This window comes from Stegostoma tigrinum, chromosome 25 (assembly GCF_030684315.1).
Source record: "Stegostoma tigrinum isolate sSteTig4 chromosome 25, sSteTig4.hap1, whole genome shotgun sequence".
Lineage (NCBI taxonomy): Eukaryota > Metazoa > Chordata > Chondrichthyes > Orectolobiformes > Stegostomatidae > Stegostoma > Stegostoma tigrinum.
This window is the reverse complement of record NC_081378.1, coordinates 1,907,807-1,924,184: the sequence shown is the minus strand read 5'-3', so window position 1 is coordinate 1,924,184 and position 16,378 is coordinate 1,907,807. Positions and strand designations below refer to the sequence as shown.

Below are 16,378 nucleotides of genomic sequence, written 5' to 3'. Positions count from 1 at the left end.
CAACACTTTTTTCTTTTCTCTAAAATTTGAACATTACTAAATTTACAAGACAATTCAACTCAGTATAATTGTAGTAAACTTACAAATACATTCCAAATCAGGTATACAGTCTGCGGGCACAACATTTAAAGTTGGAAATTACTGATAGGGCATGAGATGTACTTTTTTTTTCCTCTATGCACTGTGTTCCACTCTAAAGTGTCTTGATTTACAACGTTCATTCTTTGTAAAGCACAGCAGCACACAGCCCAAAGTATACTATTATTTCCTGTCTCTTTTGTGTAGTGTGGCTGTATCTTGTTCAAGTTTCCCTTTCATCTCCAATACTCAAAATTGTAAAGGTCAATAAGTCAGATGTCCGCAAGCCACAACACAATTTAATTCATCCATTGTACTGTTGTTGGTGTAATTGGTAGAGTTCACCAAGGTAGCACGAGGCAAAAAAAAACTAAACAACAAACTGGGCTTGTGGGCATCTGAGCAGGTAACTGTAACTTTTAAATAATATTCCTCTGAGGGTTTGTGGACAAATTAAAAGAACAAAGAACAAAGAACAAAGAAAATTACAGCACAGGAACAGGCCCTTTGGCCCTCCAAGCCTGCGCCGATCGAGATCCTCTGTCTAACCTGTCATCTATTTTCTAACGGTCTGTGTCCATTTGCTCCCTGTCCACCCATGTACTTGCCCAGATATATCTTAAAAGACGCTAACGTGTCTGCGTCTACCACCTCCGCTGGCAACGCGTTCCAGGCACCCACCACCCTCTGTGTAATGAACTTTCCACGCATATCTCCCTTAAACTTTCCCCCTCACTTTGAACTCATGACCCCTAGTAATTGAGTCCCCCACTCTGGGAAAAATCTTCTTGCTATCCACCCTGTCGATACCCCTCATGATTTTGTAAACCTGTTAGCATGTATTTCTGCTGCATTCAGGCGACTGACTGCACAATTCAGGGTTCAAACCTGCCAGGAAAGAGCTGCCTCTTCATTCATGCATCGTTTATATTGGATGAAGTCAGCTCACGGAGCTTTGGAGCAATTTGAAGCTGACCCTTTACTAGTGCTGTCACCTCCATGTGAGCCAGTTCAAAAGCCTGCTGTTAGACTTGTGCTGAAAATTCAAAAGGACAATTAAAATTTCAGTGCTTTAGTATGTAAAATTATCAATTGCTTTGCATTAGTAAGTAGTGTGAACTGAACTGCTCCAGTTGATTTTTTTTTTGTGCAGAGAGATAGTCAAATACTATATAAAGAAACAAAATAAAAATCAAATGCATTTTGACAATTTCATGTGAAGATCGGATCTCGATCGGCGCAGGCTTGGAGGGCCAAAGGGCCTGTTCCTGTGCTGTAATTTTCTTTGTTCTTTGTTTTTTTAATTTGACCACAAACCCTCAGAGGAATATTATTTCACATGAAATTGTCAAAATACATTTGATTTTTATTTTGTTCTTTTCTATGAGCAATACCTTTTCTCCAAGTAATATTTCCTGTTGCAATTGGCTGCAGACCTTCTGTTAGCAAAGTATTATGAGAAGAACTGTACAATCAGCCTGGGTCTTTCACCTCTGTTCTTTGCCATTTGTATTTGGTCCTTCGATGAGGTAACACCGGAATTTTTCCAAAGAGCGCTGCCATTCAATAGCTCTACTTTATACACCTCTTCATCCAACCTAGATCCAGCCTGTGTTGTCTGACTGCTGGGTTTAATAAATGCTGTACTCTTTTGAACTCCAGCATCCATCCGTGTTGTACCATGGAGATTACAGCAGACCAGCCCTTGAGATTCCTCATGAATCCTGCTCAACACAATTGACGGTGGGCAAAATCCATCCTCTTTATCCTTCAGTGGACCAACCAACTTTTCCTCCGACTGCTTTGTGGTCAGAGTCTGCCTTAATATTGAGAATGGGATTGCAAACTGAATCTCACAATCGAATACTCTAATTTTCTTGACTTTTCCAGTTAACTGCCTACCTTTTGGGGATGATAGCTTCAGTGAATTAAGAGTAGAAGAGCTCTCTGCTGTAAAGATTAGCCTGGCACTGGCTCCTCAGGCTGCACAAGTGTCAGGTCTTTAGATGTCAGCATGTCAACTCTGAAATGTGCTGCAACACATAAATAAATACAAACGCCGACTGAATGTAAGAGTGTTTTTTCTTATTTTCGTGGCACCATTTACGAATGTAGCTCTCAGTTGGGCACCCAGCCAGGACTTGGAGTTAGCAGGCTGCTCAGGGAAGAATTTCATTTTGTTCAATATTGTTCCATCTTGCTCAATGCTTTACATTTTTTGTTTGTACAATAGCATTAGTGTATGAAGGAAGTGAAGACTGATTGAAGGTGATGTTATCGGTGTGGGCAAGGTGTCCTCAGCCCTGGCGTCGACTCCAGATGTTGATGATAAATGTAACAGGAAGCCCGTTACCATCCTGGGATCTGACTTAATTTTGTTACTGACAAAGTTCTTTGATCAGTTGTTAACCTACAGTCAGCTTTGACAGATGTGACTAAAGGCTTTAGAAAGAACCTAATGATTTTAATGGGTAACTTTATGTAAAAAAGATCTGAGCTGCCATCTCTTCAATAACCATTTGGCAATGTGCTGATCTGAGCATCTGTATTTTTCACGGGTCAAAGAAGAACTTGAAGATATTACTCTTAATTAATGTCAAATTGCCCTTCAACATTAACACTGCGGAGCCTACAGTACACACACTGTGATTGTCTGTATTCGAGAAATTAAAATAGTTGGTAACTAGCTCTTTTTTTACTGTTGCTACTTTCCATAATCATTTTCAGGTTTGCAGTGTATATAATTGTGAGAATTAAATGTGAGAAATCCAGGCAATTACACGTTTGAAAAAACATCCCAGGCAACATGTCAAACCCTTCACTCATGTATTAAATTCACTGTAATTACAAAGCTACTCGTTATCTTGACATTTTTACAATATCAATAATGATAACATGATTGACGCGTAGATGCACATGGAATTCAATAGGCCAATAATTAAAGTAATGAAATATTAGAAATGCAGGGTGATAAACATATATTGGGCAAATAAAGAGGAGTGCAATTATTGTCTGAAATAATAAAACACATACTTTCAGGCAGGAGGTCACACGACACTGCACGATTTGATTCAGATTGATTACTATTAAGAATGGACTAAAGGCTACAGACTGGTCTCTCCGAGCACTGTACTTATAGCTGGAAGAAAAGGAAATCAGATTCTTTTCAGTGAAGATTAAGGGACTGGATTATTGTAGAATAGTATACTTTGGAGGTCCTTAAAAAATGACTTGGATGCGATGTCCCACTCCTCTTCTCAAAGATCTTATTTTCTCCAGAATGAAACATAATTCACATGGCAATAGAACTCCATGGAATCATTAAAACTTGTACTGAGTTTCAACAGACCCCATTTTCACTTTTCGAATGGACTCTACCTGCTGTGTTGGAACTGAGAATTAATGGAGAAAAACATTTGAATGGCACAGAGATTTATTTTTGTGTCATAGTCTGAAGTTATTTTAGTTCCCAAGTCTGAAAAAGCCTTTTAAAAATGTGGCTGCACGTATCAGTTATCATTAAAAAAAACTTGAATGCATTACAATACTAGCTATGAAGAGAGGTTGAATAGATTAGGATTGTTTTCATTAGAAAGACGGAGATTGAGGGGGGACCTGATTGAGGTCTACAAAATCGTGAGGGGTATAGACAGGGTGGATAGCAGAAAGCTTTTCCCCAGAGTGGGGGACTCAATTACTAGGGGTCATGAGTTCAAAGTGAGAGGAGGAAAGTTTAAGGGAGATATGCATGGAAAGTTCTTTACACAGAGGGTGGTGGGCGCTTGGAACGCGTTGCCAGCGGAGGTGGTAGACGCAGGCACGTTAGCGTCTTTTAAGATATATTTGGACAGGTACATGGATGGGCAGGGAGCAAATGGACACAGACCGTTAGAAAATAGATGACAGGTTAGACAGAGGTTCTTGATCAGCGCAGGCTTGGAGGGCCAAAGGGCCTGTTCCTGTGCTGTAGGTTCCTTTGTTTGTTTCTTTGTTTCTTTATTAATTGACAGGTCTTAGTAAAATATAATCCTCATTTATTCTTTCAATTTCAGTAAACTTTATTGACATTTGTTAAGGATTGCTGAGGTCATAATTAATACGTTACTGAGATTCAAAATCTCCAAAAACATTTTTATCAGAGGTTTTTGGAGGGGATGGGTGCTCTGAATATATATTTTGCTTCTCATTTGGAAATGTTAGGTCTTGTATTTGAAAATGAGCCCTGAAATAACTCCGAGGAGGCTGGTATATGTCACCAAATCATCCTTTATTTATACATCCATAGTATCTGACACTTAGCCAGCTACTTGAGACCTGGCTCCTTGAGTGAGCAGAATTCCTGATATTCCTGTTTATATCTGTCAGCCAAGACTCCCTGATTGGACTAGGTTAACAGGCCCAATCAGGGAACTCATATTCTGAGGTACACCTAGCTAACCTCATTTCAATCACTACAAACCACATTCCAGAGACTTGAGCGCAAAACTGAAATTCCAAGGTGCCATCTAGCATCGAGTTACCTTGTCAGTGGGACTGTTTCACCAAAATGTCCACCCTCTCAGCTGGATGTGCAAGAAATCACAGCACAATTCCAAATGAGATTAAAGCAGGTCTTTCTCATTGACTTGACCAATAATTATTCCTGAACCAACATCATAAAAACCATCATTTGGTCATATGGAACTTGCTGAAAAAAGACATGTTTTGTAGAAACTTGTCACCATCCACTCGTCAGGACTATTGCATGAATATAAATTTGAGGGTAAAGCAAACATTTGTACCATTTGAGAGGGCAGATTAGTTTGGAAAGTGGACTCTCCTTAACAGATGCTTGGCTACGGTGAATGCATCTGTTAAATGATGATTCTTCCCAGGTTTAGTTTAAATTTTAAACAAGGAAGATTAACACAGTTTGGTCAAGTCATTGCCCTGAGAAATAAATTAGGGAATGGCTATCTCCTATTTCATTGAGTTGAAGCTGGTGCAGTGCATGAATATATTCTTTCCTTCTACAAAGAACAGGACCCTGTGCATTAGTACATGTAGCTTTCAGTTCATGCTCCCTCTCATTTTCTTTTCTTGGGTGGGATTCTCGGAGGTATATGTGTAGCGGTGACTTTCTAAAACAGAAAATCAGCGCTGGGAATGGATCATCACACTGATTAGTGAGTGCACAGCTTCAGAGCAACTTCCAGTATATGCAAATGTGTCATACTGTCTTTATTGTCATAAAACAGAACCTGTACTTAACACGTTATTGTTTGTCAGAACTTGGGTTATGTACAACTTGGTCATTTCCCACAATACAAGGTGGCTGCAGAAGTTTGTTGAGGGGACTCAGTGATATAGTGGTAATGTCACTGGATTAGTAATCCAGGAGCCCAAACTAATGTTTTGGGCACATTGGTTTGAATCAGTGACATTTGAAGTCAAGGAAGAAGAGATTCTGGCAAGAAAGGCCGGTTGAACCATTGTTATTTAAAAAAAAACTCCAGCTGGTTCATTAATGTCCGTTAGGGGACAAAATCTGTGATCCTCACCTGGTCTGGTTTACGTGTGCCTCTAGAGCAACAGCAAAGGAACTGACTCTTAACCGCCCTCTGAAATGGCTTGAATACCATTTGGTTCAAGTGCAAGATAATAAAATGTGAGGCTGGATGAACACAGCAGGCCAAGCAGCATCTCAGGAGCTTTTGTGCTCCTGAGATGCTGCTTGGCCTGCTGTGTCCATCCAGCCTCACATTTTATTATCTTGGAATTCTCCAGCATCTGCAGTTCCCATTATCTCTGGTTCAAGTGCAAGATGGGACGAGCAACAAAAGCTTGGCTTGTCAGGGATTCCCATATCCCATACAGGGGAAAAAAAAAGACTAGGGAACGTCTTGAGATCAGAAAGGCATTTTCAAAATTTTCGTTAGTCACCATTAAGCAAGAGCTGCCCTGCAGTGGGGGTTGTGAAGGGAACCCACCAAAGGCTGTAATGTGGCAAGGGAAGAATGAAAAGAAGCAACAAATAGAAAGGAACTATGTTGTGGAGGACGGTGAGTTCTCAATACCTGCTTGGAGCTGAAAGACATTTGTGGATGTGACTTGGAAGAAGCAATCATTATAAGCCAATATATCCAGCAACGCAGCAGGGCAGCATCACAAGAATTACGCTGGTACATGTTATATATAGAACAACTCTTAATTTGAACCTCAACATAGTTTAAAATGAATTTTAGCTGAAGTTCTTTCATCTAATGGTGAACAATACTGATTGATGGGCCTAAACAAGACACAGGAAATCTTATATCCACAATCATGTGGAAAGGAAACAGGTATTGTAGTCACTGCTCTACAAGTTAACCTTATCTGAACTGATATTGAACACCTGATATCCCCATGTCAGATACAGGACAATAGTCCCGGTAAACCTTAGATCGAGGAAATCACTGCCTTTCTTTCAATTGGCTGTAATTCTAATGCCTAGGATTCTGACCACTTGGACCTGTCAATCAGCATTGAAATAAAGACAGCAGTAGGGCCTCCTGCAATGGTGACACATAATAAAGAAACACACTGAAAATCTTAAATGGCCTTTAAAAGGGGAAAGGGGACAATTTACATTAAAGGAAAACAAAGTGGATAAAATGCGGCAATATATTTAGCTCTGATTAATTGCGAATAAATGGGGCAGACGTAGTGTCCAATGTACCCTAGCCACTGATTGAGAGAAAGTAACAGCTTCTATTGTATTTTCATCAAAAAGATGCGGCAGTCTGTCAGAACTTAGACTTCAGACTGGCTAATAACCTGGCCTGACATCATTCAACATTGATTGACTGATTCTAAAAGATTTCAACAATTGAACAAGTGTTCTGGATGTGAGTTTGCTCGCTGAGCTGGAAGGTTAGTTTTCAGACGTTTTGTCACCATTCTTGGTAACATCATCAGTGAGCCCTGAGGGCTCATTGATGATGTTACCTAGAATGGTGACAAAACGTCTGAAAACTAACCTTCCAGCTCAGTGAGCAAACTCACACCCAGAACCTCAACCTGAGCTACAAATCTTCTCAAAACTCGCGAACAAGTGTTCGTTTCAGATAATGTTAGATCTGAGATTCTCCGAAAACGTATTTTCTGGATTTGAAAGTGATATACAGAAGCTTTATTTGTATGTGACACAATCTAAAATGGTAAGTCAATTCCACCCACCAGGGAAATGGCTCTGGGTATCTTACACAGAATGCCACTGTAAAATTCCACCATCTTGATAATTCAGCCTGCACGATTACAGATGGCTTTTCTGAATCAGGCAGCCTCACGACCAGCTCTTCACAAGACCACGTGAAATAGCATGGCAGGGTCAAAATAATGATGAATTCGACACAAGTTACTCCTCTTAGTGTCATGGTCAGTGACTAAAATACGGATATATTCGAAAATATCATTTATCATGACTGCACAAAGATTTGTTTTCCACATTGAGTCAGAATATGACTCCTGTCAAGGGGTGTTGATGGCACAGTCGAATTGTCACTGATCTTGTAATCTGGAGACTGAGGTAATGCTCTGAGGACCAGAATCTAAAACCTGCTGATGGTGGGATTTGCGCAATACATACCTGGAAGAACCTTGTGATGATAGTGAAATGATTGTCAGGAGGGAGAAACAAAATATCTGGCTCACTAATATCCTTTAGGGAAGGAAACTGCTTTCCTTACCTGCTCTGGCCTACATGTGACTCCAGATTCACACAACAATGTGATTAACTCTTCACTGCCCTCTGGGTAATAAACGCTGGCCCAACAAACAATCAGCGCCTAATAGACGAATGTTTCTTTCCAATTAGACACCAACAATAGGATTGAGGGTTTCTAAACTGGACAATGTGTAATAACTTCTGATTGTAACAGCTCTCATTCTTGTCAGAAATTCATATTGGTCAAGATTTGCAAGTAAGGAGCTTTTGAAGATGTAATGTAGGCAGATTTATGAGCTTTAAGCATGTTGTGCTACTGTACATTCAAAGAAGCAAAAGAGGGAAGTAAAAATATTCTAAGTAACATAAAGGTTTTTGTTCTTTTCTCACAGATTTGTTGGTCTCAAACAGCTGCATCCCATTCCTCGGCTCAGCGGAGGGCTTTGATTTTCAGACCCTGCTGCTTGATGAGGAGCGAGGGAGACTGTTAGTAGGAGCCAAGGATCACATATTCCTACTCAACTTAGATGATCTGAACAAAAACATCAGAAAGGTCAGAGAACAGCATTCAGTTTATTTGTTCAAAGTTAAATTCATTTTATCTCTTTTTCATTCTAAAAAAAAATGTCAGTTTCCTTGGGCTAAAGTTGAGATCATTCCCATTTACCACAGCACTCACATCTAAGAGGTACCGGAAAGTCATGAGTATTGGTGCATTGGAGGTCCTTCTTTGGCACACTTGGTCCTTGTTGGCACACTCAGTTTATTATCGTGCTTGAGTCAGTCACTGCTGATATGAGAACAGCAGTTTGCATCGATACAACTTTCTAATGTAGTTTACTTTTGGAATGAAGATCTGAGCTCCTGGATCCAGTTCATTAGATTTATTTAAGAGGGAGCTGGATGCGACTCTTGTGGATAAAGGAATCAAGAGGTATGGGGAGAAAGTGGGAATGGATTACTGAGATTGCATCATCAGCCATGATTATAGTAAGTAGTAGTGCAGGATTAGGGCTGAATGGCCTACCTCAGCACCTATTTTCTATGTTTCTTCATTTCTATGATAGTGATCACACTGCTGTTTGTGGGAGTATGCTGAGTGTATGTTGGCTGCTGCAAATCTGACATTTCAACAGTGGCCACTTTATACAGTTCACTGTAAAGCTCATTTGAACATAAACTGCCATGAACAATGCTAGTATTTCTTCCGCAGTGAAGTGGTTTGTATAGAGACATGGAGTAATTTACACTTAAGAAGGAGACCGTTTGCCCCATCTTTCTCAATCCCTTGGAACAATCTAGACAGTTCTACTCAGTTCTGATGAAAGGTCCTGATCTGAAAAGTCGACTTTCCTGCTTCTGTGGCGCTGCGTGACCTGCTGTGTTCCTCCAGCTCCACGTGGCATTGAGTTCCACTCCCCTGACCAATCCACATCACCCTGTGATATAATTTCCCACATTGCTCATTCATTTACCTCTGGGAATCATTGATTCTTTCAACCTCCACCAGATCAATGCCAAATCAATCCAAGTTATCATCAGTCACTGTTAACAATGTCCTCATTCACATCTCCCCTGCATCCTTTGCTCAAAATTTGAAATCTATGTTTGCTGATCCTTGTAAAGTCAGCTACTTTGAAGAGTTTTCTCTTGCCTCGCTTTACCATGAAGCTCATGACCCTATGAGTTAATAATTACTCTCCCCATGCCCCGCTACCTTCATCATTCTTCCCAATTGTATCTGACCTAGGTTTCACTTGAAAAATTCACCTGATGTGCATCAAACAGATTTTATGTTTCTTCATAAGCTCTGTCTCCCTCATCATCCCAAGTGCCCATCACCTTTCCTTTATGGTATGTACCAAGCTTTCACTGAAATATCTCTTTCATAAAGATCACCCATTTTTCCACTGTAGTTTTTGCTCTCTGTCTTTGGTACCATTTTATCTTGGCTTTTCACCCCATTGCAATTAATCCTCTTCCAGTTCAGAAGTTCTACATGAGATTATTTCTTGCTTGTGCCTGTGACCTGTGGTATGCCGCAAGGATCAGTGCTAGATCCACTGTTTTTTGTTATTTACATAAATAATTTGGATATGAATACAGGAGGAATGGTTAGTAAGCTTGTAGATGACACCAAAGTTGGTGGTATAGTAGACAGTCAAGAAGGTTATCTATGATTACAAAGAGATCTTGATCAGATGGGCCAATGGGCCAACAAGTGGCAGATGTAGATTAATTTAGATAAATGTGAGGTGTTGCATTTTGGATAGACAAATCAAGGCAGAGCTTCTACAATTAATGGTAAGGTCCTGAGGAAAGTTGCTGAGTAAAGAGACCTTGGAATGCAGGATTGTAGTTCCTTGAAGGTGGAGTCACAGGGAGACAGGATGGTAAAGAAGGCGTTTAGTACACTTTCCTTTATTGGTTAGTACATTCACTATTGGAGTTGGGATGTCATGTTGCAACTGAATAGCTCGTTGGTTAGGCTACTTTTAGAATAGTACATTCAGTTCTGGTCTTCTCTGCTATAGAAATGATGTTGTTAAACTTGAAAAGGTGTAGAAAAGATTTAGAAGGATGTTGGCTGGGGTTGGAGGGTTTGAGCTACAGGGAGAGGTTGAATACACTGGGGCTGTTTTCCATGGAGCATTGGAGGCTGAGGTGTGACTTTATAGAGGTTTATAAAATCTTAGGCGCATGGATACAGTGGATAGCCAAGGTCTTTTTTTCTCAGGGTAGGGGAGTCTAAAACTAGAGGACATAGTTTTTAGATGAGAGGGGAAGAATTTAAAACAGATCAAAGTGGTACCTTTTTCACACAGAGGGTGGTGTGTGTATGGAATGAGCTGCCAGAGGAAGTGGTGGAGATTGGTACAATTACAGCATTTAAAAGGCATCAGGATGGGCACATGAATAGGAAAGGTTTGGAGAGATATGGGCCAAATACTGGCAAATGAGACAGGATTAATTTAGGACACTGGGTTGACATGGGCAAGCTGGACCAAAGGGCCTGTTTCCATGTTGTTCCACTCTGTGACTTTAATCTCAACCTACTAAATTATGATCACTTACGCAAATAGTCCACCACACATATTTAACCCACTTAGCTCACCTAGGCTCCCAGCAGCTGATCGCACAAAGCTTCCTTTCCCATGGAGCCACTAAGACCAAAGACATAGTATCTCCTGATTGGAGGAAGAATTACAATGGTAAATATATGTGTAAAATTTTTTAATTTAACAGAAAACTAGTTCTGAGGTTTACATGTTGGAATAATTTAACCTTGGAAGAGATATAAGCATTTGGTGCAGATCAGGAGAAACTATTCCTTCTCAAAAGAATTGCGAACTAGAAGACACTGATGTAACATAATGTCCAAAACAAGGAAATGTGAGGTGAGAAAAGCCATTTCCCTCAGCGAGTAGTCAGGGTGTGGAACACATTGCCTGGAAATGTGATGGAGACAGGTTCAATTGAGGCATTCAAGAGGATATTAGATGATTATTTAAACAGAAACAATGTGTAATTGGGAAAAGGCAGGAAAATGGCTTGAAGTCATAATGGTCATTTAGAAGCCAGACAAACAGTCTGCCTCTGCACCAGAACAATGCTGAGATTTGGTAATTTTCCTGGATGGTTACATTTTATAGATTGTTGATGTGATTATACTTAAAAGATACATCTAAGTCCTTAGCAGCTGCTATTTTGAAAACAAGCCTCTGGTGACAATAGCCTTTTACCATCTTGTGAATCATGACTGTTGCGGGATGTCGCAGCAGTCTCCTCCAGCTCCTGACCAGCATATTTGTATGCTGTACAATTTGAGAAGGTCGAGAATATTTAGAGGATAAAATGACTGTAACAGACTTCAAACAAATGTTCCTTCTCCAGGATAGCAGCAGAACCCTAACCCTGTTGGTATTTATTTGTTAGTGGAATTCTAATTGTTCAGACCTGACTTTTATGGGAGCTCCATGTCCTGTTCATAACCTGAATTTAATTCATCAGGGAAACTGAAGGCTGATGTTCAGGGATTAATTTAAAATTCCTGTGGTTCTAATTAACTTAAAAATAGTTGGTTTCTCAGTTGATATTCAAAGTGACTGAACCCTGATACTGATGAAATGAAAAAACAATCTGATATGGTCAGTTCAATGAATTTTTCAACTTGCTCTTTGTGGGATAACAAAGTGTGGAGCTGAATGAACACAGCTGGCCCAGCAGCATCTCAGGAGCACAAAAGCTGACATTTCAGGCCCAGACCCTTCATCAGAGAGGGGGATGGGGAGAGGGTTCTGAAATAAATAGGGAGAGAGGGGGAGGTGGACCGAAGATGGATAGAGGAGAAGATAGGTGGAGAGGAGAGTATAGGTGGGGAGGTGGGGAGGGGATAAGTCAGTCCGGGGAGGATGGACAGGTCAAGGAGGCGGGATGAGGTGGTAGGTGGGAAACGGAGGTGTGGCTTGAGGTGGGAGGAGGGGATTGGTGAGAGGAAGAACAGGTTAGGGAGGCGGGGATGAGCTGGGCTGGTTTTGGCATGCAGTGGGGGAAGGGGAGATTTTGAAGCTTGTGAAGTCCACATTGATACCATTGGGCTGCAGGGTTCCCAAGCGGAATATGACTTGCTGTTCCTGCAACCTTCGGCTGGTATCATTGTGGCACTGCAGGAGGCCCATGATGGACATGTCGTCTGAGGAATGGGAGGGGGAGTTAAAATGGTTCGCGACTGGGAGGTGCAGTTGTTTATTGCGAACCAAGTGGAGGTGTTCTGCAGAGCGGTCCCCAAGCCTCCGCTTGGTTTCCCCAATGTAGAGGAAGCCACAGCAGGTACAGTGGATACAGTATACTACATTGGCAGATGTGTAGGTGAACATCTGCTTAATATGGAAAATCATCGTAGGGCCTGGGATAGGGGTGAGGAAGGAGGTGTGGGGGCAAGTGTAACATTTCCTGCGGTTGCAGGGGAAGGTGCCGGGTGTGGTGGGGTTGGAGGGGAGTGTGGAGCGGACAAGGGAGTCACGGAGAGAGTGGTGTCTCCGGAAGACAGACAAGGGTGGGGATAGAAAAGTGTCTTGGGTGGTGGGGTCGTATTGTATATAGATAGACTGGAGAGTTGGGCAGATAAATGACAGATGGAGTTCAATCCAGGCAAATGCGAGGTGATGCATTTTGGAAGATCAAACTCAAGGACGAACTATACAGTAAATGGAAAAGTCCTAGGGAAAATTGATGGTCAGAGAGATCTGGGTGTTCAGGTCCATTGGTCCCTGAAGATGACACACAGGTCAATAGGGTGGCCAAGAAGGCATATGGCATGCTTTCCTTCATTGGGCGGGGTATTGAGTACAAGAGTTGGCAGGTCATGTTGCAGTTTTATAGGACTTTGGTTCAGCCACATTTGGAGTACTGTGTACAGTTCTAGTCGCCACATTACCAAAAGGATGTGGATGCTTTGGAGAGGGTGCATAGGAGGTTCACCAGGATGTTGCCTGGTATGGAGTGTGCTAGCTATGAAGAGAGGTTGAGTAGATTAGGATTATTTTCATTAGAAAGACGGAGATTGACGGGGGACCTGATTGAAGTCTACAAAATCATGAGGGGTATAGACAGGGTGGATAGCAAGAAGCTTTTTCCCAGAGGTCATGAGTTCAAAGTGAGAGGAGGAAAGTTTAAGGGAGATATGCGTGGAAAGTTCTTTACACAGAGGGTGGTGGGTGCCTGGAACGCGTTGCCAGCGGAGGTGGTAGACGCAGACACGTTAGCGTCTTTTAAGATATATTTGGACAGGTACATGGGTGGGCAGGGAGCAAATGGACACAGACCGTTAGAAAATAGATGACAGGTTAGACAGAGGATCTTGATCGGCGCAGGCTTGGAGGGCCGAAGGGCCTGTTCCTGTGCTGTAGATTTCTTTGTTTGTTTGTTTCTTTGTAGATGGCGGAAGTGTCGGAGGATGATGCGTAGTGGGATAACATTTGTTTTAAACATTTCTAGAAGTGGGTTTTTAGCCAAAGGTTTTTAAAATGAGGATTCAATGCATTTCTGTTTGCACTATCATGATAACTTACTTTGAAACCATGTTTGTTGGACAATTAAATCCAACGGGGAAGTCTTCTTTACAAATCAGAAGACTATCATCAGTAAGCAACATTACAATACTTCAAAACCAGCTGAACATGATGAGGGAATCTGCAGGTATGAAAAGAGTATGTAACTGGATGAAATGGGAGTCATCAATGACTAGTCCGCACGAGAAAACTTACAAAATAAAAATTATATTTTCTCTGGCCACACTATTGAGGTAGTTTGTATCATTTACAGTTTGAAGTTAGTTTTTGTATCCTATGTCTGTATGGGTCTAATGGAAACATATGGTTTTCTGCAAGAATTTATCCTGTAAGTATAATGTGCAATGGGCAGGAATTTGACACTGCCTATTCCTTTATAGTTTTATTACAAATATCCTAATAGAGGATTGAATGCTCTGGGAAAATCAAATTCAGACACAGTATCAATGATCTTTCTACCATGGTTATAATTTAGCATGTGAGGAATTTTAATCAAGGCGAATAGAGTTCAGACCCAGTTTCACTCACTCCTATTCAAACTGTATTAATATCAAGCTTGAAAAATATAACATTTACACAAGTTTGAATGCATTTTTAAAAATTGTAGTGAACGTATTTACTTTTTATTACAGTTTTAAAATAATTTTGGTGCTTAGCTATTTGTTTGTGTTTAATCACAGAAGCTACATATCAGATTTGAGAAGTGATTCCTCCTCAACTTTGTCATAAATTAGCTTCTGTTATTCTGAGATGATGCCCTGTGGCTCTCGACTCTCCGTTAAGGAGAAGTAACCTTTCCACATCTACACTCTGAAGGTCCCTAAGAACCTTTCATGTTTCAATAAAGTTGGCTCTCATTCTCCTAAACTCCAACAAATACCAGACCAACCTACTCAACGTCTCCTTATAAGGCAGTCCCCTGTACCTGCTATCAATGATGTGAATTAGAGTGTATCCAATGTCAGTTTATCTTTCCTTTGAGAAGGGGTTCTAAGCTGTTCACAGTATCCCAGCTGTAATCAGACTAGTGCCTTTTAGAGTTTTCACAAGACCGCCCAGTTTTTATATTCAATTCCTTTGAAATAAAGGCCAACATTCCATTTGCCTTTATATATTACACACTGAACTCGGATGCTAGCTTCTTGATATTTACGGATGAGGACTCTCATATCCCCCTGTGCTGTAGCTTTCTGCAGTCTTTCTCCATCTAAATAATATTCAGCTTCGCTTGCCTTCCTGTCAAAGTGCAGAATCTCATATCTTCTGTATTCATCTGCCAGATTTTTTGCCCACTTGCTTAACCTAATAAAATCCCTCTGAATCCTTCTTTGTGTTATCCTCACCATTTGCCTTCCCAGATAATTTACATTCTTCGCTATTAGACTTTTGCTTACTTCATCCAAGTCATGGTTTGAAAGAATGGTCCCAGCATTGATCCCCCAATGGATCTCCACTAGTTACAAGTTACCTTCTTGAAAATGTCCCCTTGGCTCTACAGTCTATCTTCTATAATTCAGCCAATTCTCTATCTGTGCTAATATACTACCTCCAACCCCATGGGCTGTTGTTAATTAGCTTAATGTGTGGTTTCTTATCAAACATTACTGAAAATCCAAATGTATTCCATCAACTGTTTCACCTTTATCCTGCTTGTTACCTCCTCAAAGAATTTCAATAAATCTGTTAGGCCTGATTTCCCCTTTATGAGAGATAATGGGAACTGCAGATGCTGGAGAATTCCAAGATAATAAAATGTGAGGCTGGATGAACACAGCAGGCCAAGCAGCATCTCAGGAGCACAAAAGCTGACGTTTCGGGCCTAGACCCTTCATCAGAGAGGGGGATGGGGAGAGGGAACTGGAATAAATAGGGAGAGAGGGGGAGGCGGACCGAAAATGGAGAGTAAAGAAGATAGGTGGAGAGAGTGTATGTGGGGAGGTAGGGAGGGGATAGGTCGGTCCAGGGAAGACGGACAGGTCAAGGAGGTGGGATGAGGTTAGTAGGTAGCGGGGGGTGCGGCTTGGGGTGGGAGGAAGGGATGGGTGAGAGGAAGAACCGGTTAGGGAGGCAGAGACAGGTTGGACTGGTTTTGGGATGCAGTGGGTGGAGGGCAAGAGCTGGGCTGGTTGTGTGGTGCAGTGGGGGGAGGGGATGAACTGGGCTGGTTAAGGGTCTAGGCCCGAAACGTCAGCTTTTGTGCTCCTGAGATGCTGCTTGGCCTGCTGTGTCCATCCAGCCTCACATTTTATTCCCCTTTATGAGTCCATGTTCACGCAGCTTTATTATATTATGGACTCGAATATTCCCAATAACAGAAGTTATGCTAACTCGTCTGTAGTTACATGTGTTTTTTCTCTTTCCCTTTTTAATAAAACTGTTACATGGTCAACGTTCTAATCTTCGAGGACCATTCCAGAATGTAAGGATTTCTGGAAGATTACTATCAGTGTATCCACTATCTCTGCAGCTACTTCCTTTAGTATCCAGTGGATTTATTGATATTTAGCCCCAATTGTATTCCTAGCACTTTGTTGGCAGTGATAGC

The 16,378-nt window shown here is 41.3% G+C and overlaps 1 protein-coding gene across 8 annotated transcripts in view; it reads left to right on the top strand.

The window, feature by feature from the left end:
• Window positions 1-16,378, top strand: part of sema3d (sema domain, immunoglobulin domain (Ig), short basic domain, secreted, (semaphorin) 3D) — a 357,672-nt gene that overhangs the window by 145,194 nt on the left and 196,100 nt on the right. For all 8 annotated transcript variants that reach the window (XM_059654813.1, XM_059654812.1, XM_059654816.1 and 5 more), the window contains one exon: window positions 8,155-8,315. In XM_059654813.1, the coding sequence (XP_059510796.1) occupies window positions 8,155-8,315 (161 nt within the window). The remainder of the gene's footprint in view (window positions 1-8,154; window positions 8,316-16,378) is intronic.